Source organism: Bacillus rossius, chromosome 2, assembly GCF_032445375.1.
Source record: "Bacillus rossius redtenbacheri isolate Brsri chromosome 2, Brsri_v3, whole genome shotgun sequence".
Classification (NCBI taxonomy): Eukaryota; Metazoa; Arthropoda; class Insecta; order Phasmatodea; family Bacillidae; genus Bacillus; species Bacillus rossius.
Window position 1 is genome coordinate 67,700,635 of NC_086331.1, and position 27,796 is coordinate 67,728,430.

Sequence of the window (27,796 nt, forward strand, 5' to 3'; positions counted from 1 at the left end):
GCCGCTTTTAATGAAAAGAGGAAGTTGAAGAGCATATGATAAAGGTATTTTCGGATTTTTAACATTTATTTTCGCAAATACCGCTCAACTACATATGATGAAATTTAAAAATTCGATATCTCCTAAAGTATTTGGAATTTCTTACCTCCGCCACTTTTAATGAAAAGAGGAAGTTGAAGAGTGTCTAATAAAGGTATTTTCGGATTTTTAACATTTTTTTTCGGAAATACCGCCCAAGTAAATATTTACCAAGGTAGACTTTAACCTCACTGTCCCGCACGTGTTAATAGCAAAGGAACTGGGAATTGCAACATCCACATTAAGTACAATATTAAACAAGCTGAACAATCTTCTTTCTCAAGCTGCGAATACGTCACAGAGTACCTATTAAACGCCTGAAAAAAGGAAAATACGCAGATGTTGAAAAACCATTAATAGAAAGTTTGTACATGCATGTATAGTGCATTAAAATAATATCTGCATTTGCTCGTAAAACTCTTGCTTTGAGTATTTTCATTCGTTCTTTTCTTGTCTTAGGCCTATGTGTAGTTAAGATTTTGCTTTTGAGTATGTATTGCCAATATAAAAGTTTTCCCAGATATAAAGTTTCCCCTCTATAGTGAACATATAAACTACTCCCTTCAGATTCATTATAACAGGGTTCTACTGTATTTCCACCAGTAATTCGAACCTTGACGCCAGTACGCCCTCAAATTTATCAAAGTTTTTCAAAACTTTCATTGACATTGCTTAACCTTTGAGACTGATAGGAAGTATTGTTTTTGTACTAGTTGTTTGTAAAAATCTTAAATGGCACAAACACGTTTACTTTGTTGTTACTTAATAGTGTTTAATCCCCATTTCATTGAACCATTACTTACAAGTTGAAAAATGCACGTATGTTGGCAAGTTTTCAGTGAGTTTTGAAATTTCAAAAAGCAAAAAGATATTTAAATGAACTATCTGCACTTGCACCAAGAATGCTGTCATTTGAAATCAGTAAGAGTTATTGACAACGTACACACTTACCCAATGAAATAGGGGAAAGTGTGTAACTGGGTCCAGTGGGAGATTTTTAGCTTTTACAAACTAACATATGCTTTAAACTTGAATATTAATATGCACATCAAAAAAAATCTTTGAAGAAGTTTCCAAAATTAAAAACAAACTTTGCTTCAAAAATAAAGTTCCTACAGTCTTTTAAAGTTAAACTTTTCAAAAATTGGTATGCAGTTGCCCCACATGACCTTACCGGTATTTGTTCTTTTATTTCAAAGTACCAAAACTAATAAATTTGATCTGCTACATGCTTCAGCACTGCGGAACAAAACTAGTGTGGCCAAACTGTATAGTTATAAAATTTGGTTATTCCATTTTTAATGCTGTTAAGTTGCTTGAAAATTTTTGGCTCAAGATAGGTTTCTTTACAAAAAAAAAAAGCTAATTTACTATGACACAATTTCATCTTTCCATCTTTATTTATCCTGTAGTGTACATTAGCATAAGGCTTATGAACCAAGAAGCAATCTGTGTCAGCTTTCCCCAGCCGAAGTATCAGTGTTATAAAAAGAACACAGTAACATATTCAAAAGCTCAGGTAGGTACCGGCTCATGTTCTGAAACTAGTATTTTTACAGATTTCCCCCGAAAACCTAATATTTTATCCATCTATTTCTTGATCTGCTACTGAAAGAACACGTAAAGAGATGAAGTTGGAGGGAAGAGAGATCGTAGTAAAATATTTTTTTATCCCAGAGAACAATAGAAGAAAATATATCTTCCATAAAATGTCTTCCCAACTACATATGTATATCAACTGTTCATATTATTTAATAATTGCATAAAAATAATTAAATGCATTCTGAGAGAAAGGTAATTTATAAAATTAAAATATAATAGGAAGTAACATAACAGGAAATAAAACAATTTAATATTAAATGATGCCATAATCAATTTTTATGGTGTTTATTGCACTTTATTTAAAATAGTCAACATTCAAAGTTGTAAATATAACACAGTAAATGTTTAAAATTGTAAATAACATACTGGACATCGTAAACTGTCAATATAAGATACTGAATGTCTAAAATTTTAAATATAACAATCAATGATGTACAAAGTCATAATAAAAGAAAAAAACTATAACATATTAGATTTTTTTAATACATAATATTTATGTTCTAAAACTTAACTTTTAAAGGGTACAGCGAGATAAGCAGGTGAAATGGCCAATAAAGCCAATATTTTAAATATTGTATGTCACGATATTGGCCTGCCATGTGAATTCAATACATACAGATTTTAGTGCCTGACCTTGAACTGTCCTTGAGATAATCGAAAAAGTACATATATGGTTGGTTATTTTACAAACTTATTTTTCTCAAAACATGTAAGAGCTAGAAAAATAAATCCAATGGCATTCATTACAGAATGCATAAGAGAATATGTATTTTTTTCCAGATTTCTACGTGAGTGATATGTAAGAAAAGATAAATATTTTTCAATACTTTTGTTTCATGGTTATAACACACTTATACCAACCAAGAAAACTGACAATATGGTTACTAGAAAAAAGTTCACCAAAATCAAAGATATGCGTTTTCAGTAATAGATAAAATAACTTTGATTCTAACTAGGTATTATGGAAAATATCTTGCCAAAAACTGCAAATTTTAAATTCAGATTTTATAATTTAATTTTTGCCTTGAATTTTGTAAACTAGTAAAAAACTTTACATATCAAAAATTTATTAATAAATTCTTGAAAAACTAGTTCTCTTTAGCTTCAAACCATATGGAACAACCGCTAATATAATATTGTTTGGAAAAATAATCTAATTACTCATACAAATAGAATGCTACTTATATCTATCATATTAAAAACTCAACAATAAAGCCTCAGAAATTAAAAATTTAGAGGTGGTATTAAATAAATGTCCTCATTAGTATGAATTAATTTTATTTATTACTGAAAACATTTAATCAATTTTGGTAAAACTTTTTAGAGTAAAAATATATACTATCAATAACAATATATTAAATTTTTTTGGTTGGTATAAGTGCATCAGAGCTAAGAAAAAACTGAAAAAATATTTATTTCTTAGCTATCACTAACATAGGAATCTGGGGGAAAAATATATAAATATATTATTCTATGAAGCATTTAAAAATTAATACTGCTGGGTTTATTTTTCTAGCTTTACTATCTCAAGGACAGTTCAAGGTAGGGCACCAAAAATGGTATGTATCTTATTTTCATGGTGGACCAATATCTCTACATTATTTAAAAAATTGGCAATGGGGACCATTTCGCAATGCTTACCTCACCATACCCTCTTATTTGTAACTGCACATAAAAGGTCAACAGCCCTATATAAATAACAGACACCAACTAAAACTCCTGAAAACTTGTCACATTTTACATGATAAATTAAATGTAAACTCAAAATAACAGACATAAAACTTTCATAATCACAGTTAATGAAAATAAACAACTCATTATATTTTCAAACACATCTACAAAATAAATATTGGTCATATGGTTTCTAATGCCATGCAAAATAAAATGTATTTAATATTATGAAAATCTCAATAATTTAAAGTTTGGTATTCTCTGGCTCTTGTTTACATTACTATGCACTAACAATTTGGAAATTTAGTTCAGTTTATCAGTTTTACCTACCATGTACTTAGCATGAGAATAAACATTCTCATATTCATATTTTATATCAAAATATTGAAGTTTTCTACATTACTCAATTACAGTGCATGAAGTTACATTTTTAGAGTAAAGTGGGAAAATTATGTATGCTAGGGTGATTCTAATCAGTATCAACCTTTAAAAGCAGCCAAGTTTGAATCACCTATAAAGTGCTATTCTCTATTGTTTGATAATTAATCACATTTAGGAAGTGATGTGACAATGGCCACATGGAACAAACAGAGTGAGAGCTGCTTTGTTTCATTAATATTTCTAGCAAGAAAGTTGGATCATTTTAAATAAACACCTGTTTGTGTATGTAAGTACAATAAATAAAACCATGATATTAAACATTTCAAATTAGTTCAACTAAATTAATCTTATGTAATGTTTGCAGATACTCTGCATTGAGCATGAAATATGCAGATACTCTGCATTGAGCATGAAATATGCAGAAAGCATCATAAAGTGCTGAAGCCCTGACGTCAGCTGTTAAATCTATCAAAAATGAGAAAATTAATTTGGTGGACAGCTCAATGTTATGAAATCTCATATGCAACACTCCATTAATGACTGAAATCCACACTTAAAAAAACCAAACACTAGGAGTTCAAAAAAATATTATACATGGTTTTCTATTTTTGAGAAAATTATTCATAGCTGTACTGTGTACAGCACAGTGGATGGTTGGTTATGGTAAGTTTACACATTTAGCTTTAAGTGATTAGTGCAGTGTTGACTGTTAGTGAGTATAATGTTGTGATTACAGCTTTGCCAAACAGCAATAGCACAACAGACTTAACATTTTAAGAGAAGGTCGATATGTTAATGGTGTACAGGCAGATGAAACAAATTGTAGCAGTAGGAGTGCACATTTAACAAAGGCACTTTCACAACAGACATGTAGGCTACCTATTAGGAAGATCTTAGTACGTCTTAACTAGCGACTGCCTGAAACTGGGAGTTTCATACCACGAAGCGTAATTACTGCACATCAGACTGCTGGTTGCTAGTGTGTATGGCTAAACGTCTGAGCCTGTCTCATCACCTGCTTCCTGCGGAACATTTGTGCCATTGTGTTGCGAGCGCGCATCCTCTCAATCAGTAGAGCAATCCCATAAAGCTTACGCCTATAACTTTTCAGGGTTTTGTTTCCAGATATATGTTCGATAGCAAAAATTGCTTGTTTTGGCAACCTCTGTAACCCATTAAATTAATGCCCTGCAAAGGCCATAGCTGGCTAAGTAGGGGTGAGCGGCCCCCACGCGCATTGGTTCCAAATTTTGGCCAAAAGTTGCGTTTGATGTGTTACACTCACCCCAAATTTCAACCTTGTAGCTGCACTAGGAACAGAGATAAAAATACCACTAGTATTTTTGGCTAAGATTTTTTTCTCAGATCTACTGGACTGATTTTTATGAAAAAAAAGATATGTTGTAAATACATTCAAGGCGATTCACAGAAAAAATCAAGTACCTAATCCCACAAACATAACTACCTGAAAAAAAATTATTTTAGTTTTCATGATTTTTTTTTCACTCGCTCACGCGATACAATTACCAGTTGTTTTTTTAGACAATCGGACCTCTTTCTACAACATATAATTTTTCTAAATTGATCAATGAGGTGGAGCATAGTTAAAAAAATTTTAAATACACTTTCGTTCTGGACCGTGGCTTTTGTGATGTGAAATCTCACTTAGAATCAAAAGGTTTTCGAGTACTGATGCCAGCACTTAAAGGAAGGCATTCTCAGTTATCAGTTCAAGAATCAAATGAGTCGCGCTTCGTGACAAAAAGTCATTGGCCAGTTGAATCTATTCATGGTATAATCAAACAGAAATATCAACTCCTTGATAAAAAAATTTGATGGTAAAATGCTTCCAACTACCCACAATTTATTTTTGGTATTGTAGCCTCGCTCTACATAACTGAAAGATGTTAAACCATAATAGGTGATACATTTCTGTTTCAAACAGTCAGATTAAACAACAATTACTGTGAGAGAGCTAAAAATTCTGTTCACTGGGTCATACCAGTTTTCACAAGAAATATCGTATCTTGCAGAAATAATTGACGAAGCTGGGAATGTAAATATACAATTCGTCAAAGATAAATCAAACGTTTTGAAGCTTTAAGTTCAGTTTCGCCACATATCTAGGAAAGTTTATCGCTGCTTCGTTGAATACCCCCTCACAGTATTGGCACAAAAGGAATCACAAGTCATTATTGTGAATGCGCCAATGGGAGGACTGTCGGTTGCTGTTCTCACGTAGCTGCAATAATATATTACCTGGCACGTGGAAGATATTTCTCCAAGATTTTACGACCAGCTGTGATTCTGAGTAAATTGTTTGCAAAGAAGAATACAACTGCCATCATCAATGATGACAGCGACGATGAATAAGGGAGGTAGTGAAAATCTTCATCGGCCAGTAACGTAAATGACAGCACCCAAAATTTATCAAAAGTATAATTATATTCTAAGAAATCTTAATAAAATTGAGATAAAATGTGAAAAAAATTGTATTTTTAATTTTTTTAACTGTGCTCCACCTCTTCGATCGGCTTGAAAAAATTAAATGTTGTAGAAAGAGGTCCGATTGTCTAGTAGAAAGAAAACTAATAATTGTATCTCGTGAGCGAGTGACCAAAAAAAATCATGGAAAACTAAAAAACTTTTTTGGGTAGTTACATTCATGGGATTAGGTTCTTGATATTTTTCTGTGAATCACCTTAAATATATTCAAAACATAAATATTTTTTTTAAAAATATGTCCAGTAGATCCTGAGAAAATTTTTTTTCACCAAAACTACTAGTGATAATTTTATCATTGTTCCTAGTGCAGCTACAAGGTTTAAATTTGGGGTGAGTTTGTAACCCATCAGACGCAACTTTTGGCCAAAATTTGGAACCAATGCGCGTGGGGGCCGCTCACCCCTACTTAGCCGGCTATGGCCTTTGCGAACATCTTACATTTATGTAATTATTTTTATGTGACAATGGAGAAATTAATTTCTTGGTCATGAATAAATACTGGCAAACAAACAAAGAGCCAATTAATATGATTATGTTTATGTAGTAATATTAAAACCAGTTTGAGAAATTTAATTTTATGGCAGAGTTACAGCAATAAATAGTCCTACTACATGTCTAGTTAAAAAAAAACCTGGGAGAAAAAGAAGTAAAAATTCATTGTCTAGTCACATAGTCTGCAAAATATTTTTTATTAGTAGTAGGTTCTTTATAGAATGCATATTTCTAAACATACTGGTTAACTAACAGCCATTAAAGATGTATAACTCTATGAGTACTGGTAGGTCAAAATGCTGGTAAACATAACCTATCCCCACTTTTCCAAAAGAAACCTGTATTATTCTAGCATGGTTTTGTCAACTGTGGAAATTTTTTAAAACATATCTCCCAAAGTTAATTGGCAAGGAATGACTGCATAAGACATCCTAGCACTTACCTAGATGAACGCAGGCACGAATAACAGAATTATAGCTTTTAATAAATATGTAGTCAACATATCTGATGACAATCTACAATGTGTGAAGTTTGAAAACCATTTTAAACTAACACAAAATTGCGAAGAAAGGTGAGAAGAGGTTTAGAGTCGTAGTCAGCTTAGAAATAATTTGACAGTTGTGAGTGCAGTAAGTACTTACGGTACAGATCACCTCTAACCACCAACCCATAGCAAAATCTTAACAAGATAATGAAGAGACTTAATTCTCCTTGTTCTTCACATCTAAGTCATAGTTAAATAAGGAACTTTTTAGCATGGTTACATTTTCTGAGTATTTTGCATATCAGAATTTAACACTCCCATATTGTTTATGCTGTACAAACATTTCAATAATATTTCCCCCGAAAACAATTCTTTTGCCCCTAATTATATTATATTAATTGCACTTTTAAGATGCATTCTATGCAACTTTCAAGAAAAGTTATAATGAAGCATGCAAAATATGGACAGTAAATAATCACCACAAAAACCTCGTGCACGGTAAGCTAATATTTCATAGTGAAGGTATTGACAACAGAAAAAGCTATCAAACAGTTTCAGAGTATTGACATTTGCCCAATGAACCCTATTATTTCCGATAAAGGGGATTTCCTTCCCTGTAGCCTATAAGAAGTGAAATACACAGATCCAGTGTGTGTGTATGCAACTTCTCCTTTAAGTAGCATGAAGACCCTATCTCAAGCACTGCTGGGTCTACAGGTAGGCAACATTGTTTAATCTGACTGTTTGAAACAGAAATGTATCACCTATTATGGTTTAACATCTTTCAGTTATGTAGAGCGAGGCTACAATACCAAAAATAAATTGTGGATCGTATTTAGAGTAAAAGAAAAGGCCTACAATAACAAGGAATTATGAAATACTTAACAACAACAAAAAATGTCTTTATGATAAAATCAAATGCTGTTAAAAAAACAAAGGTCAACCACGTCCAGCAAGACTAAATGTTGAAGCCAACAAGTGGAGGTCAAGATGGGCCTAGACAATGGCTTAGTATTCCAACAAATAAATTTGCAATAAAAATTTGTGGAGTTTAAGTACTATAAAAAAAAACTATGAAAGTGGTTACTACACAAATAAGTGATTAAAATAATTTACTTTCCAAGGTAACATCTTACATATGACTAATAAAAGCTTTACATTATTCTTTGCTCAACAGCATTTTTACATCTACTAGTGCAAAAGATAGTAATGCAAATATTAATTTTATACATTTTCCTATTGCACACAGTTTTTTTTTTTTATAATAAAAATTACAGCTTAAGTGACTGGTATTTACCCCACTTCATCTTTCTTCACATAAACTTTATTTCATGAAATAAATTAATATATAAGTCAAGGTTGAAAAACTAACTATGTTAAATTGCAAGAAGTACTGCCCAAAGCCAAATTCTACATTTATTTAACCAAATCCAATTTTTAATTTTTTTTTTATTTTCCCTATCTTTAAATTAATACCAGCCATTTGATTAAATAACTACATATGATAAAGATCAGTCACAAGTATCATAGCAAAGGAAAGAAAGGAACTAAGAACATATTTCTTGTTACATTGTTCTTTACAAGTACAAAAAAAAAGTGCTAAACTTGAGCATATGTTCCAACCCTAACCATAAAGCAAAAACCTTTTAACATTTTGTGAAAATTTTGTTTTTGCCAATGATATGATTAACATTATGGGACTAGATAAAATAGTTTTTGCTCAAGTAATTTTTTTTTAAAGATTTCTTATGAAACTAAAAAAAGCAAAAAATGTGACATTACATATAAAACTAGTGTTAATCAACAAACAAATACACATTAATGGTTACAGCTAATAATATACATGATAGCAGTCAATAACAATTAAAACGTAAACTTTTTATTATGACATGTGACTTAAGCACCATAAATATTTACTTTGTTGTAAAAAATTTAAGTAACAAAATGAAATGAATTATATATATTTAAGTATCATTTCATACCTTGCCAAATTAAAAATTTATCGATCGCACTTGAGTTTACAAAACACTAACTGCCTGGCCAGTGCATATATTATAACATAGTAAAACAATCCTAAATAAATTAATTCAGTATCGGTAGCAAAAAGAACAATCTTTTCATCAGAATAAACAGTATTTATGTTCCTGGTTGCATAATCTTACATCAAGCACTATGTATAAATAAATAAAATTATATATAACTATTTATACATAACTTAACAATTCCCATGTTTATATATGTGTTACTCATATCATGTAGAAAATATTACTTGCTTAAAATTTTTATTGTTTCCAATTCATTTACCCTGATTTCATTTCATTAATATATCACACAGTACTTTTATGTTCATATTCCATCACAGTTTACTGCAGTGAAGAAAACTTTCTTCATTGTGTCAGTCTTTAGTTTTATTTTTTTCACATGATGATTCAGATCTGCATGACGCTAGTTTGTCTCATAGCTGGATAACAAGGCTGCATCTACAGGTTCCATACAGCAAGGGCATGTAAAGCTGCGCATCAGCCAGTCATCAATACATTTCACATGGTAGGTGTGCATACATGGTAAGTAGCGTACAGCATCACCAACCAAGAATTCAACCATGCAGATCACACACCTTAAAAAAAAGTGAAAACAAACCCATTAAATTTTTAACTATAACACACTTAAAAATTAATTCACAATACATGTTAAAATTCCCATGCTTTAAATGCATAAATAGGGTTTATGTTTTCAGTTTCATGCACATGTGAAAACCATTATTAAAATATGTACTGAAGGAAGAAACTGTAGAGGAATAAAGAAGTTGAAGTTACATGCCATAAATAAAAGAAGTTGGACAGAAAAAACCATTGAAAAAGTTAAAGAAATGGTATAAATGCAAACCCATGCACTACAAGATATAAACAACACTGAACCCCTGCCAAACGACAGTGCCGGCACTTCCACCCAGAGAGGTAGCAAAGAAAACTTAACTATGAATGAAGTTATGGATGATAAATGTATTGGGCCACTGGAAAAACCAAAGAAAAATCGATTTGCTAACCCTGTTGTCTGGAAAAAAAATTGTCAGAAAATGTTAATGCAATTCTGGCGAGTCTTACATTAATGTTAAAGGAAAAATAGTTCCAAAAAAGTCAGTCACTGTCGGTTGAAATGTGCAGAAAATATTAGGTATGATGAAAGGTGTAAAAACTTTGAAAGGTTTTACAGTAACGCATCATGGGAGACCCCGACAGCTATTTTTGCTAGTGCAGTTAAAGTTGTTGCAATTAAGCAAAAAAGAAAGAAGGAAGAGAAAAGGTCAGAAACTCAAGCCATGTTCATGAAAACCTTCAATGTTAATAGCACCAGAATACACAGAGCATTGTTAAAAGCTAACTGTAGTAATTCTTTGATTGATAAGTGAGGTAAGCATAATCCAGCAAATGCGACCTCCGATGAAAAGCTTTTAAAAGTACGACAGCCCACTTCATCATTCAGTGCCTATAAAAGTCACTACAGACGATCAGACACTCCTGATTGCAAGTATCTTCCAAGTCTCTTGAATATGACTGTAATGTATGAAATGTATAGGGAAAGCATAGAAAAAAACATAACTTAGAAAAAAGGTGATAATGGAGATGCTTGGCAGGTAAATTGTGTCAGCATAAATACCTAAAAAAAGAGTATTTTGCACGGAATTCAACCTCAAATTTAAATTTCCTAAAAAGGACACCTGCAAGAAATGTGATCATTTAAAAGTGAAAATAGATCCAGAGGAGTCAAAGCCAACTCCGGAAAATAATATTATTCTTGATGGAACTAAAATCTGAACAGGAATATCATCACATACAAGCAGAAAAATCTACAACCATTCGAGATGACGATGTTGCAGAAGGGAAAATGGGCAATATTCATGTTATTTCTTTTGACTTTCAGAAAGTCTTCCTGCTACCCAAGATAATTACTAATGAAGCATATTATGAACAGCAGTTAAGTGTCTTAAACTTAGGTGTTCAGAATCTGGCTTCTGAACAGGCGTACATGTTTATTTGGCATGAAGGCATTGCCTCACGCATTCCCCAGGCAGTAGCATCTTGCCTTAAGAAGTATGTACAACAGAATGTCGAATGTACTAAACTTGTGGAGGCCAAAACCGAAACATCAAGTTAGTGTTGACTTACATGTACCTTGTAGCGCAACCAGACAGTCCATTGGATAAAATTGTCCACAAGTTTTGTGTAAGTGGACACAGCTATTTGGCAATCAACAGAGACTTCAATCAAAATGAAAATAAAATTTGCAAAATAATATTTACAGTTTTGAAGTCTTCGTTAGGATTGTAAAATCCTTCAAGCAAAATAAACGTCCTTTTGAGGTAACAAAAATGCCTGCTGAAGTTTTCTTCTCAACTAGAAGTTTAGAAACACAACTTACATATCTAAAGAAAGATGTGCAAAGGAAACAGTTTCCTGGCTAAGAATGATGGAAATACAAGTACAAAAAGACAAACCAGGCATTTTGCAGTTTAAGTACACGCATGACAAGGAAGTTCCCTACTATGAACTAGACATTCAAAAAAAACTAAATGGAGTAGCTCCTAATTTTGCTGGTCATGCATTGGAATATCTTCATCCCCAAGGCCATGTAATTTCTGCGGACAAGTTAAAGGACATCAAGCACCTACTTAGATATGTCCCACAAATCTTCCATGAATTCTATCTAAACCAGCAACAGGCGGACCGCGGTCCATTTGCGGACACGAAAGGTCGAACCTCGGACCGCCAATATTGTAATGTATTGTATAGCAAGTACAAATTAATACGTAGATAAGGTATACTATACCTTTATTAATTGAAATAATATTTTTAAGCCACATAGAATCTAACTTAGTACTTATTCTATTTTAAGTTACCTAGTAAACTGTTTTACAAGTACCTACAACTGATATGGTTTGATTAGTTTCCTATCTAGACTGTATGTGTGTGTTTGTGTGAATTAGTTATAACTGATATGATTTAAATATTTTTAAATCTTTGTTATGCACACGAAACATCCATAGATTGAACTACATACCATTTTTATGGAAATATGTGTGGAAGCATTTCACAGCGCCCCGCGTACTTACTTTACTGCGGCGCGCTTGCGACTGTTTTGTTCTATTGAAACAAGCGCGAGCTAGTATCGAAATCAGGGGTGAGGGCGTGTGGGCGGGGGAAAGCAGACTGCCAGTCGGTCGGTCGCAGCGCAAACCGCGGAGCAACCGTTCATTTGTTTTGTGATTTGTCTCGTTTTCGTTTGTTTGATAAAAAATCTTTTTGTACCTAGGTTAACATGGATCCTAAAAAGTGAAAAGTGGACAGTGAAAATAGGAGGTTTCTGGCAGAATGGACTGAACAAATTTGTTTTACGCTGTCTGGTAGGCCTCAAGCGGTTCCAGTGTGCCTTATATGCAATAAAACTGTCGCTATTGTTAAAAGTGAAAATTTGAAGCGACACTATGAATAAACTTATCAGCAATTCCACAAAAACTTTCCTCTTGGCAGTGAGGCTCATAAAGAAAAACTTCAGGCATATCTCAGTTCTTACAATAATAGCACACAATTACTAGTTCGTTGCATGAGCGAGCAAGAAAAATCCACAGAAGCAGCGTTACGTGTGTGCTGGACGCTTAATAAACACCAGAACCATTTTCAGATTCTGAGATAGTGAAGAAATGTAATTTGGCAGTAGTCACGGCACTTTTTGAAGAAAAAAAAGATGTCGCTGCAATTCAAAGTATTCCATTGTCAGCGAGAAGTAATAAACGAAGAACTGAAATTTTAGCTGCTGATATTAAAAACACTCTTCTCAAACTTATGCATAAGGCACCTTGCTACGCCATAGCACTTGATGAATCATGTAACATTGTTGATGATGAACAAATGTCTATTTTCGTAAGATTTCTTGAAATTGAGTGTCAAATTTTTAGGGAAGTGTTGCTAGCAATATTGCAGTTGAAAGGTAACACTTGAGGAGAAGATTTATTCAAGGTCATTGATGAATTTATTACTATATCTAACATCAGTTACGATAAAATGGTGTCACTTTCAACTGACGGGGCCCCTGCAATGATTGGCAAAGTAAAAGGTGTAGTAAAGAGAATCAGGGATAAAAATTCAGGTCTAATATCGTATCAATTCATAATTCACCAGGCAGCCCTTTGTGGAAAACTTAGTGCTATACTGAAAAAAGTAATGGACAGCTTGGTAAAGTTAATTTTATTAGATCTCATTCTGCTCTTGAGCACTGACATTTCAAGGAGTTTCTTTCTGAATGTGATTCAGCGTAGTCTGACTTACTGCAACACAACAATGTTCGTTGGCTAAGTAAAGGTCAAGTTATTGAATGTTTCTGGCTAATAAAAAAGCAAGTAACCTCCTTCTTGCAAAACTTAGATACGCAAGGAGCCAGAAAGCACTTTGAGTTTGTAACAAATAAGCGCAATATGCTGGTTGTGGCTTTTCTAAAAGATATTTTGAAATATTTAAATCCGCTCAACACAGAGTTACAAGGAAATGGAAAATTAATATGTGATCTGATAAAAAGCGTGTCTGCTTTTCATCGTAAGCTGGATATCATTGAAAAAGATATTGCAAGATAAGAATTTATTCATTTTCCGACAGTTCTTGAATATAAAAAGGAGAACTCTGAAGAAGACATTGCAGTATTTGTAAAAATTTTTTGCCGATCTTAGGAACGAATTTGCTTCAAGATTCCAAGACTTTGAAAGGATGGGCAAGCTATCTCTGTTTCTTAAATCGCCATTTGAAATTGATGTAGCGGCAGAATGGACAGATGTGGGTGCCAAGTTGTTTAATCTGTCAAAGCCATCACTTCAAATGGAAATAATTGACATGCAAGAAGATGTGACTTTGCAAATACATAAAACTGTATCCACTGAAGAATTTTGGGCCAAACATGTCCCAGAAAAATATGAAAATTGCAAAAAACTAGCTATCAATTTGGCCACTATGTTTGGCTCGACATACGTATGTGAATCATCTTTCTCAAAGATGAATTTTTTGAATAACAAATATTGTTCGAGATTAACGGACGCCCACCTAGAAGAAACACTTCGAATTTGCTGTTCTTCTCGAGAACCAAACATTAAAAAAAATTGGCTCAAGACCGTCAGTGCAGTTTCTCACATTAATTTTAGGTCTTGTGTTTTATAATTCAGAATTTTATTTGAAACCATACAATAAATAGATAAAACTTAATTATTATCAGTTGTTTTTTTTCTGGACCTCGTTAAAATTTTCCCACAGTATCCGGACCCCACCTAAAACTACTTGCCGACCCCTAATCTAAACCTAATGCTGACTGAGAACGTGGAAGAAGAGGACAGCGATGGAGTAGTCCTGGAAGATTTAATTTCCGAGTCATATGAATATTAAGACGATAAGAGATGGAAAACATTAAATAAGCTAGAGTACAATAGGAGAGTATAGTACGAGGCTGTGCAATAGGACTGCTCAATATAAGACTATGCATAGAGTCTACGTTTTGTTTATTTAATAAAAATATTTATTAAAACAACTATTTATGTCTAATTTGTTTCAATTAGCCAAATACCTTTTTGATTAACATGGTACTTGTTTTTATTACATTGCATCAAGTATAATTATCCAGCCAAAGTGAACTAAGGTGCTACTTTAAACGGCTCATATCCAACCAAAGTGAACTAACTAACGGTATACCATTTTAATAAATTTAAAAAATTACATATTTTTAATTTTTTAACCATACTTATTTGTATTTGAATAATATAAGAGGCAAAGTAAAAAAAATGTAATGATTCAAAAGTGTTTAAAGTAAACATAACCCTATTTTACAACACTCAAACTTTAACTTCCGTTTTCTCAAAATATGGAGTTTGGCGCTTGGTTCACTTTGGCCTTATACCGACCAATTATAGTTGTAATGGTGAGTAAATGAAGAAATCAACATGGCATGTGACACCAATCCTTAAGGAACTAAATTAAATTTAATCTTTCCTCAAAAATACTTCAGAGAAAATATCCCTAATTGTGTAGATGAACTACATTAGATATTTTTCAATGGTTGTGGTGGCCAAAATAAGAACAACAGTGTTGTTCATTTCTTACTAGCCACAGTGTCATCTGGAAAATACAAACGTTATTTCCCACTATTTCCCTGTTTTTTTCCGACCATGGCAAAAAGGCTAAAGCAAAAGAATAATAGGATATCCACTCATTAAAAAATTAATGATCTAATCGCTAACCCGAGCAAAACTTCCCGTATTGTTAAAGAAGGCTTAATACATTATTGATTATAAGAGTTAGTGGCCAGCCTACAATAAGAAAACAGTACTATCTGTAAGGCCTATAGCAAAAATTCCTGAAGATCAGAAACGGTCATTTCACGTTTTTAAATATATGATGCTCGAGTATAGTGCAGAGAAATCAGGCCTTTTGCAAGCATACAGGTGGATTGATGGGGCACTAAAGGAAAAATTTTCATTGGCAAAACCTGCTGGCACACACCATCAACTAGTATACCTGCACGTAAGGCTTACAATAGAAATTTATCACAAAAAAAATGGCAGACATTAGAAAACTAATTCAGTATGTTCCCTACGAGGAACAATAATTCTATAAAGTGATATTCTCATGGCCCACTTCTGAAAGAGATCATATAGAAGTAAGGGTTTCAGCTTTGCAATAATTCTTTTTAAATTTCTTCAACAATAAACTCCTCTACTAGTTTGCATATCTTTATACTTGCACATTATGAAACTTGGTGTAAATGTAAATACATTTATTTTCATAATAAAAAAATTAGAGTGAAAAAAGTTAAAAAAAAAAAATATCAGTGCAAAGGAGAAGGCTACATCTCCATTACAATTATGGCCATTTCCCACAAGACTGAACAATAATTTTAAAAGTCTAGCTAATTTCACGGATAAGTTTACAAATTAGATAAAAACTAAAAAGGCTTCGGAAAAAACTATTTGATTTTTAGATTTACGTTTTATTGCTGCCTTCAAGATTTCATTTTAAGGAGATATGACCTTTTTCCAACAGGAATATTCAATTACATTATGCTCTAGCATAAATTATACATTTATGTATTCTTATGCATATTCAGTATTGAATCATATGAGCCACTGTTTCAAATATTAACATTTATAGTATTAGTATTACTATCAAAAACACAACTTACAAAATTATTTTCCTAAGATTTTTTAAAAATCTATTGAAATTATATATGCAGGCTAATGTACTTAAAGTATATGTGTTGAATGTTTTGTAAACTATGTGCCACTGCCTCAATATATGCAGTTATATAATCACTTGTCATAGATCTTCAGTTTATAAATTCTTATCTTATATATATATATATATATATATATATATATACGTATATACACACACACACACACTCACGCACGCATGTGCACACACCACCCACACACACACTCACGCACGCATGTGCACACACCACCCACCCACACACACACACACAGGATGGCCACTCTACATACAATTCTAAATTCCTGGTTACTTCCAGGTTTTAAAGACTCTGAATTAAAAAATTCCAGGTTTTGTCTTCCATTATATAAAAACAATTCACACTGAAAAAAAATGCAATTTAATAAATTTAACAAGCCAGTTTCATTATTGATGTCATACATATATTAGACACAAAACCAGAGAAAAGTTTCTCACTTGTTTTGAATCTCTTTGGAATGTTTCCTGTCACTATACATATTCATATAAGATATTCCAATAAGACACACACAACATTCATCTTAATGCCAAAATCTCTCATAAAGTCAAATTATGATATACTTGCTATTTTTTAGATGATCATTAAGCATGTGTCTAAAATGTGATGCTAAACCATAAACAATTGTGTAGGCTATCTTAGTTATTTGCAGTTGGCACATTGAAGCTATTACACTTTCTGGAAACAGGGCACAAAGCTAGCAGCACTGCAAAATGAACATGTGGTTAATTACAACTCAAAGGCACCAAATTATTTATTTCTCTTTTGTGATCTCTCCTGACAAGAGATAGTTCTTCAGTGCACATGCATCTTTCTGGTCTTTCTTTATTTGTTTGTGACAGGTCACAATCTGAAGCAGCTTGATTTAAAAGAAAAAAAAAACATTAAGATGAACATGAAAAAAATATGTTACTGAATTTATGGATGAATTGTGGGTTAAGTACAGATTGACCAGGTGCAGCGTAGAGCGGCGAGGTGAGTGATGGGTATATGGAGGAGAAGGGACGGGCAGGACAGAAAAATGCATAGCCTGACAGAAATATTAGGGAGCTGGAGTGGGAAGCATTACAAGTGAGGAGAAGGGTGGGGTTAGTCAGACTGTGTAAGATGATAAAAGGAGAGGGGGATGGGAGCAGCTGGGTACTAGGGTACACAGAGGTGGGAATAAAGGGGGGAGAGATCACGGATGAAAACTCCAGAGGGAATGGAGGCGGATGGAAAGAGGTAGGAACGCTTTCCTTGGAAGTACAGGGAGGAAGTGGAATGAGCTAGATGAAGGAATACTATGGGTGAGAGATGCAAGGGATCTGAGGAGAAGACTAAAAGGTGAGGAGGGGGGGGGGGGAAGTTAGTGAAAGGGGAGGACTCCTTGCCACCGGGCGAAAGCCCAATTGTGAGCATAACATATAAAAAAAACACATGTAAATATTAAAAAAACACAACAAATATAAAAACACAAATAAATATTTATCACATGTGCCTTTGTTTTATTTTTTGCAGATATACAACCAAGACAATATCTTAAGGACCAGGTTTCAATTCGTGAGAACAAAATTAAATTCTTTGTAAGTTTTCCTTGGCTTGTCCAAAACTTTTAATCTTTCTTTGCAGAACTATAAAAATATGAAAATTTCTAATGGATGAAATGACCTCAATGCACATTCAGCCTAAATACCATAACCTCACCAAAAAATATTTTGGTGCACACCACTTACCTTAAAAAATTTTCCAGGTGCTATATCAGTATCATTTTGTTTAAGGATTCAATTGATGTATAAAGACTTTTAGTGCACTTTTCTGGAGCAGTGTGCTTAATTTATTTTGTGTAGCTTATTAATGCAGCATTCCCCATTCTGCATTCTATTTTGCACAACAAACACTGTGCTAAATTTTTTAAATTATGGTCTTCGGACAACCATGAAAATTCTAATTTGTATTTCCGATTATATGTTGTCATACTCAGTTTGGAACAAGACATTTTGGTGACTATTTCACACACATATTACAAGCACTACTCCAAAACCTTAATAAAACTTTATTCAATTCAACAAAGCAAGTTGACCCTAACTACTAACAAGGTTCACAGCAGAAAATGGACGTAATTTGATAACATTTGACATTGATCCAAGAAAATTTCCAGTCAGTAGAGTAGAATAAAACACTAATTAAAAACCAAAAAGCTTTAAATTTGTGCTTACCAAAACCTATTTACTGAACTACCTTTTACACTTAACTTTTAAGCTAACTTAGTAAAGAACTGTCAACATTTGCGGTGAACGGAGAGTTCGATATCGAGTATATGATGTCAAAATAGCACTTCTTGAGTACTACCATACAAAACATTGTTGCCATTCTTATTGGTAAATACCAAATTGGATTAGGATAAAAAGCTTCAAGCATAACTTACTAGTATTTACAACATGTTACACCTAAAACCCAAATAAATAAAATTTGAGTTCCACAACACTTATATTACTAATGGTCACTTTAAGACAGTTGAATTCCTGGGAAATTCTATTGCCAGGCCAAGATTCCAGGTTTTCTCATGTTTTTCCCGATGTATGGTACATTCACGGCTTTTTCCTGGATTCCCGAAATATACGAGTGGCCACCCTGATATAATACATAACCATATTTATCAAAATGAAGAAGTGTATTAGATGCTTTAGTCATGTTTAAGTGTTGCATTTTTAACATAAAAGACACCCATGTAGTAATTGAAAGAAGAATAGTATTAAGTACATTAATTTATTAGTAAAACTAAGCTTGCTAAGAAGTTTACTTAACACAATGGAACTGCTCTTACACCATTTTTCAATCCATCATCAGTTTCATGATTATAACAAGGCCTAATAATTTGTGGTACTTCTCAGTGGACATTGGAACATTTCTCAGTAGTGGTGTCTTTAAAGCCATTCACAGCCAAGCATGCACGAATACAAACTTCTGGCAAACTTGTGCAAATTTTTACACTAGTGCAAAATTTTTGCCCCATCTCAGAGCAAGTGTTTAAGTTTTCAGGCTCGCTGAGATCATAAATGAACACACAGTTTGTAGAAGAACATCTTGTAGCAGCCACCCAGGGTGACAAACCTATTTCCTACCACTTTTGGTTAGTAATCTGACAGCAATCCAGCTTCATTATATATAGGGAACTTTATTCTGTTAAACAGCTTCTCAGAAACGCTCAATGGTTTCTGGATCCATTTCAATACACAAAGTAAAATATAAATACAGAAATCAGTATAGAACACACAACTGCAATTAAGTCTCAAATTGCAAAATGCCTATTGCCTTGCAGTATACGTCGGGTTGATTCTTAGGAAGCGAGTGTCACTTCCCTTCCCCTCCTTTCTCTCTGCCCTCCTCTTTTGTGCCTCCAAACTCCCCTTGATTCTATATGATAGTGCAGATGCTTCCCTCCCCTCCACCTTCAGGAACTATTTTCCTTCTGCGGATGTATTTCTTCTTTACACCTTATATACTCTGTTTTTAACTCGGCTCGTTCTTGTGCGTTTAGTTTTTGAGGCTGACAGTAAGCTTTTCGGAGTGCTGTGGAGACGATCATGGACAAGTGAGTACTTGGGGAGTTTACGTGTTTGTTGTCTTTTAGTGGCATGTAGATTAAATTTTGTTCATGCTCTCCTTTCTTCCTAATTTCTCTCTCTTTCACCACGTTCCAAATTCTGCTTCATGTAAGTATTTTTTGCTTTTATGTATTTCTAGAATCTGTCCATGATCGTCTTCCTGTTTGGTTTCTCTGTGGCACTCCCAATAAGATCTTGTCAACACTTTATGATAGCCTCACGTTCAGATTAATTACATGTCATGTTTGTATTTGACTTAACTTGTAACGGCAATTCACTGATGGTGCGTACATTAAGAGCTAACCTGCAGGCTAACCGAGCCTTGTTCAATTTATATTGGGAATATAAATTATTGTAATCATCTTTGTGAATTATGGGTTTCCAAGTTGTTAAATATTCAATGTATGAATAAATTTATATTGTTGTGCTTCATAAATTCATCCTTTTTTTCTAAGTAGAAACATTCACTGCTTATCTGGTGCTCCTATCATAAGAAGCTAAATGATGTACGTATACCTTATAATGTGTAACACTCAGTTCAATATGTTATTGTTTAACTCCTCAGCAGGTTGAAGTTTCCTCTGACGGAGTTACGTTCTTTGTTTATACGATCACTGTAAGCTTCAGCCTACTGATGAACAGGCAAACTAACCCACATGCACAATCTGCCTAGCCATCTGCACAACGGACCGAGAAGCTATCTTGCATACACTAACAGCCCGCCCACTGGTGGGTGTCAATGCATGGTTGTACATGTATCAAATTAACCAAATTGACATACAAGCTCGCATTCACCTTGGTCTGTGGAAACCTTATGGGTGTAGTGTACTCCGAAAATATACAAAAAACTAAACAAAATCTACAATGAAGGTACATACAGATAAAACATATTTCAATTCAGCAGGATGTTTGATTTGATTTCCAACACAATAAATACAGCTAGATGGAAAGCCAATAAAAATTTTATCCTGGAAACAAAAATGAGCTTCGATTTTGATAGTTTGGCACAATAATTAGATCACAAACCGACTACAAAAACCCATTTCTTGTTTTACAGCCAATTTTACAAAGCCTTGCAAATAAATTTTACACTTACATCACAAATGCATAATTTGGCATCATTATTTTCCACGTTGAAACTTTTTCAAAGTATTAACATTTTTCTAAATCGAATTCCCAGATCATTATTCTGTCTGACTATGTCTGTATGCATGTCTCTACATGTATGTATGCATGTCTGCAATAATTGCATATGTATCAGCATTTGTCTCTACATGTCTCAACGTGTCTGCATGTGCCTGCAGGACTGAATATATGTCTCTGCATGACTGAACATGTGCATTCATGTCTGCATGAGTATTTGCATGTCTGCATGACTACATGTCTGTATGTCTGTAAAATCGCATATGTGTCTGCATGACTGCATATGTCTCAGCATGTTTGCATGTGTGTCTGCATGTCTGTCTGTACATGTCTCCATGTGTCATAGAAGTCTGTAATGTGTCTGCATGTCAGGGCCCCCACATGGCCGGTGCTACCGTTGCTACGGCAACGGGGCCCGCGTGTCTAGAGGCGGGGGGGGGGGGGGGGGGGGGGGAGCCGAGGGGCCCCGCAAAGGAAAGAAGAAACAAATTAAAACAAAAAAAGTAGATAATATTAAAATAAATCATAGAAAACAATTAAACAATCAGGCTAATTTTAGTTACCGACGAAATATCACACCAGAGTAATATGATTCGGAATGTGCTGTGCGTACAGAACGTGTCTGAATCTACAACTGTGAGTTACAAAACAACAAACATCCGATGTGACACCATGTTACACTCATTTATTTGCCATTATTCAACATAAATTTACATTGACAATCTAAACACTGTCTTAAAACTATTTTCAATGTGTGTTTGAAAAATAATTGTGATTAAGGTTAAGAATTAATATAGCTACAACAATATACATAGAAGTCAAAAATTTTTTAAAAATCTTTTTAGTATAAAAAAAATGGGGGGGGGGGGGGGGGGCATCATCATAACCTCTAACAACGGGGCCCACAGAATGATGTGGGGGGCCTGCTGCATGTATGTCTGTACATGTCTCCATGTGTCTTATCATATCTGTATTGTATCTCTGCATGTCTGCATGTGTGTGCATGTGTCTGCATGTTTGCAAGTATGTTTGCAAGTATGTTTGCATTTCTGCATGTGTATGCATGTCTGCATGTGGCCTTGCATGTCTGCATATGTCTCTGCAAGTCTGCAAATCTCTGCATGTCTGAACACATATGTATGTGTGTGCATGTGAGCAATGTGTGCATGTGGGAAATGTGTGCAAGTGGGCAATGCATGCACGTGGGCACTGTGTACCTGTGCACGTGCTGTGTCATGAAAAGTTATCATTCTTTATGATTTAGTACAAGAGCACTATAAATAACCAAATAACCCAACAATAAATACTGAAAAGCTATCAACTGCAAAAAATAATTAGATAAATTTACCTCTTTAAAATAAAAACAAGCTTGTCCCATGTCACACTCTAAGTAAAATTAATGATGACGATCTTACACCTGGTCTTAAAATTGGCACTGGTGATTATTAAATGTGACTTTGAGACAGCGTTATCAAATCGTGACTTTGCAACTGCAGCTTTGGTAACGTCTTCAGAATGGCTTAAGCTTGAGTTGAAATAATTTTTAAAAGCTAAACAAGCATATTAATAACTCAAATGTCTTATTTTTACACCAGCACAGCCTTACGAAAAATTGACACAGTTAAGAAAAACTGTTACAGTTAGAGCCATTCTAATGAAGTAGCAAGTAAAACGTTATAAAAATCACAGGTGATTTTTATTAGTGTACTTCACAATGCCCATTCATCTTCATAACTATTGAACAAACCTTAAACTCAGTGAGGTGGTAGAGTGGCAAAACACTGAACTTCCATTCCCATTTTAATTCTGGTCAAACTATCTTAATTTGGTTTTTAAAAAGTTTCCAGAGACATAAGGCCCCAATAAAAAAAGTCTGAAGTTTGCCAAAATTAAAAAAAAATAGTCCTCTTTTAACATAAAAAAAGTTTATTATGTAACTAAAGCCAACTTTTATTCCACAAAATATTCTTTAAAGTAATTTAAACAAGGATCTCCATTCCTATCAGTGAAATTTTTTTTATTTAAAATTCTTGTGATTATGACTAGATTTTTCTATGAGTGAGGAACTTGGATTTCAAAATAAATTTTCACATTTAATCTATTTTTTAACAAAGAGCCACAATTTCAAATTCTTCTATTCATAATCATTAGCTTAGTTAAAAAAAAAGGAATTATAAGTGATAATAGTCAAAATACTTAGGAAGGTTTATATGATTCTTTACTAAACTCTTAATGAAATTAATAGAAGTAGGTCACTATAAAAATTAAAATAACAAAATTCCAAGATATTTGAATTTTTAATGGATGAAAAATTTATATCAAAATGTTTTACATCATTCCTTATCTAAATAAAAGACTAATTAATCTGTAATGTGTGTACCTGCGTACACATGCAAAGGTTAGTGCCCCTGACTTGTCAATGAATACCACCTGCGCAACAGTAAGCGCTCGGCCGTTAAAACGCTGCGGCAGGTCAGCAGTCGTTGGACGAGTTTGTGCGCTGTCGGCTGCACGCGGATCTGGACGGAAACGGAAGTTGGGATAACTTCCCCCAAATAGACGAGACTGTTCTTCTTCCAGCTCGTCTGAGAAGGCAGCGAGTATAAAAGGGCATGCGCCAAGTCAACCGAAGAGCAGAACAACTGGGACATCAGCGGGCAGGCTGCCACGCTGCTCCGACACCACTCGCCGGCCTACACCGTCAAAATACCACAGAGTTGCTGCCGCCCGAGGACCAAGAAGACTTTGACTGGGTGAGACCTCTTCAAGTTGTAAACCGGAATTAAGACAGTTAAGATGAAGCGTCGCTGTATTTGGCATAAAATTCTTCAGAGTGGTTATTAACTAAATTCGAAGGTCCTACAACAAGGGCAAGAGAGCGCGCGATAGCAACTTTCGTGAGGGCTGAGCAAGCTGGTGTAGTGAAACTATTACGACCCTATCACGTCACTTAAACACTATACGGACTTGAACTCTCCACATCCTTTAATGAAGAATCGTAGTCATAACGACCCGAAGATAGTACGTACGGGATGACTACTTTCAGACACAAGGGACGGCGCGCACGATAAGAAATTACGTGTTACGGAAGCAATGTGTAGGGGGCTTCACGTGGTAGCGGCGGAAGAGAAACATAAAACTGATCGTATAAACATAGTCTCGTGCTATGTTACGTTATAATAATGTAGGTTTTGTTAATCTTAACCAAAGGTTGTGTGCTATAATAAGTTTAAAGAAATAAATGTAACCACTTGTAAAGTACAATGTATATGGACTAAGGACCTGGAGTTAATGTTAAGAGAATTAGTTATTAAGGTTATACATGTTCATGGTGATTAACACTTTGTAGTTTTTGTAGCCTCCGCAGTTTAGATTGACGGCATACTGGTCGTAGGCGGTGAAGAGCTCACTCCTCGACAGAATTAAGGCTATTGTTTTTACATGTTCAATAATGATTCACAGAGAGTTAATTCGTATGTCTTGTGTTGTAGTGGGATCATGTATCAGCCGTCCGACATCACAAGAACCCGGCTTATTTACAACATATGTCAGTTTGAGGTTCAATGAAATACTTGTTTGTGTTATTGGGCTTGTTAATAAATTATCATTGGAATGAATTCTACTTAGCAGCTAATTTACGAACCACCCGCAAACGTACTTTTTCCTCCTTGTTAGGGCTTTCCTATGTTTTTAGTAAAACCCGTGACAAATCTTAACTAAAAATAATTTTTGGAGAAAATATCAAATTTTATAAACAAAAAAACCAGTTCATGGGTATTTCTCATGGGCCAAATATATTTGGTTCGGTGTAGGTACATTGATTGCATTTATATAGTAGTGAGTTGCTAATACTACCTTATATTTACATTTCTTACATTAGGTTTTAGTAATTTTAGGAATGATTCTGGTCCACATCCTATTAAGGTACGTACTTATTTTTTTACCAATTATCATACACATATTATAACTGTAAATATTAAAATTAAACTTAAAAAAAATTCTTACTCTCTGTTTTTCTTGCAACCATCATAGGTTCCAGTTGGAAGATGCTGTATCAGTCCAATTCGTTTAGCAATCTTCACCTGCTCTTCTTCACTGAGTTGGGTGGCTGGTCGACTAACATTTGGGGATGGATAATATACTGGTATGGCTTCCTAAAGTAAAAAAAAAATGTTAAATAACATTTAATCAACACAATGTTTAAAAGCAAAAATATTATACAATGACTCTAAAACTTATATTGCATCTAATATTAATCTGTGAGGTTATATCACAGATAACCAGAAATTAAATTTTTACGTTATGGTTCACAATCACAATGTGGCTCAGTTGGGCTTCCCTGGAGCAATATACATGGTGTTTGCAAATTGCACAACATAAATTTAAAGGGATGGAAGAAAAGCTGAAACAAGCAATTTTTGTCATGGAACGTATGTCCAGAAACAAAACCATGCAAAGTTACAGGCATTAACAGTAGTGCACAAATTTGAATTTGGTGGGCTTCAGGGGACTACTCCACTGGCTGAAAGGATGCAAGATCGCAGCACAGTGACATTAAAATGCTCCATGGGAAGCAGTTAATGAGCCATGCTCAAATCTTTAGAGTTAGTCCAATGCACTAGCAACAAGTAGTTTGGTGTAAGCACAGTGGTTGGTTGGTTTTGGTACAATTACAAGTTTTGCTTTGGGTGATTAGCGAAGTGTTGACTGTTAATTAGTACGGTGCTGTGATTACAGATTGAACAAACAGAAATAGCTAGCAGAAATGACATTCATAGAGATGGCCCATATGTTAATGGTGTATGGGCTGGTGAAAAAGTTGCAGCAGAATAAGTGCACATTTACCAAGAGTGCTTTCACAACAGACATGTACTGAATAGGAATACCTACGTACTGCTTACCAGTCACTACCTGAAACTGGGAGTTTCATACCATGCACGGTAATATCCACCATACTGTGAATGGTTAACTCTAAACATCTGAGCCTGACTCATAACCTGCTTCCCGTGGAGCGTTTGAACGCAACTGCGTTGCTATTGCATGTCCTCTCAGGCAGTGGAGTAATCCCCAGAAGCCTGCCAAATACCAATTGGGCGCTTCTATTTGCGCCTGTAACTTTGCAGGATTTCATTTCTGGACGTAATGTCCCTTCAGAAAAATGGCATGTTTTTGGCATTTCTTGTACCACATTAAATTTATACCCAGTGATTCACAAAAATCTTGTATAAGTAAAGACATAATATTAAATCAGTAGAGAAACGTGAAAGGCCAACTCTTGCCTAATTCCCTAGCCGCCCCCGACAACTATTGAGTAAAACTTCTGTGTCTCACAAAGCAGCTGTGTATTCAACAACTAACAAAAACCATCAAACACAAAAAGAAAACCTAAAATCATAAGGTAAGTTCCAGTATTTACATAGGATACCAACCTAAAAGTATCATTACCGTTGAAACTTTGCATGCGCCATACGACCAAAAACTGTATTTTAAGCAGTTGCAACAAGAAAGAGAGTTTTTGGTTATTAGATCATAAATATTAATAGATCAGCATTAAATAACGATTAAATCCCAATGCACAAATTTAGTATGAAATACAAGGGTGCAAACCTATTTCATTTTTCTTATTAAGGAGTATTATTAAAAGTTAAACAGGGTAAAGAACATCGCAAAATAAAACACAATCCTCGGGATAGTGAGTTGTTTAATATTAAGTAGTATTCAATATTTTTCTAATACTATTCCTAAAAATAATTTTCAAGGGTGATATTTGCCCTTAGAAATTCTGCTAGGCTAGACTTATATAAACTCCACCTCAATTTTCATAAGGAATCACTTACCACAAGAAATTGGGGTGAGTTTTCAAACCTGTATATAGATACACATAGCTGAGTCACAGCTTTAGCATTACTGGAAACTCTTGATTGGAGGAACGAGCAAGAGGAAGGGCTGCAAGGTTGAGATTCAGAGTACCAGGGCAGGCCACAGGACTACCCAAGGATAGAATACATCAGCTAGGCAACCAGCAACCGTCCTCATGACAGGAGAGGCAAGGTAATTACAGGCCACCCAGGTGAAGACAGAAGCAACACCAGTGGCAACAAGGTTAGGGTGGAGCACAGGACAGACAGAGGGATGGACAAGTACGAGGAAGACTGGAGAAAAACAGGCATTTAAACCAGTAGAATGGGAGGATGAAGCCTCAGATCCCTTCCATACAGGTGAGCAAGGGGCAGTGTCTCAGTGTCACATTTTGCAAAATTGTCAAGGAAAACAGAATGAATTTACACATGAGAGGGATGATTTGTTACAGAGAAATGACAACACTTCAAAATTGTTACAAGGAAAGATTGGGATTTGTTCCTATATTCAAGGGGAATTAAAGGCTACAAACACAAAAGTAAACATGTTAGTTGATTCAGGTAGTGAGGTGAGTGCAATGTCAGAGGAATTTTTTAATTCATAGGGAAATAGAGTGACTAAATCTTTAGCAGTGTTACCCATTTCAAATTTTACTATTGTAGGAGTCACTGGGGTTAGAAATAAAACTGTTAAGAAACAAGTAATTTTGAAAAACAAA

General features: G+C 34.3%; 1 protein-coding gene across 1 annotated transcript in view; it reads right to left on the bottom strand.

Annotated features, from left to right (window-relative positions):
- Window positions 1–1,949: 1,949 nt before the first annotated feature.
- Window positions 1,950–27,796, bottom strand: part of LOC134529345 (RING finger protein 11) — a 48,348-nt gene continuing 22,501 nt past the window's right edge. The window contains exons 2-3 of the mRNA XM_063363308.1: window positions 25,225–25,373; window positions 1,950–9,830 (exon numbers count right to left, since the gene is read on the bottom strand). Coding sequence (XP_063219378.1) covers window positions 9,659–9,830; window positions 25,225–25,373 — 321 coding nt within the window. The 3' untranslated portion in view covers window positions 1,950–9,658. The remainder of the gene's footprint in view (window positions 9,831–25,224; window positions 25,374–27,796) is intronic.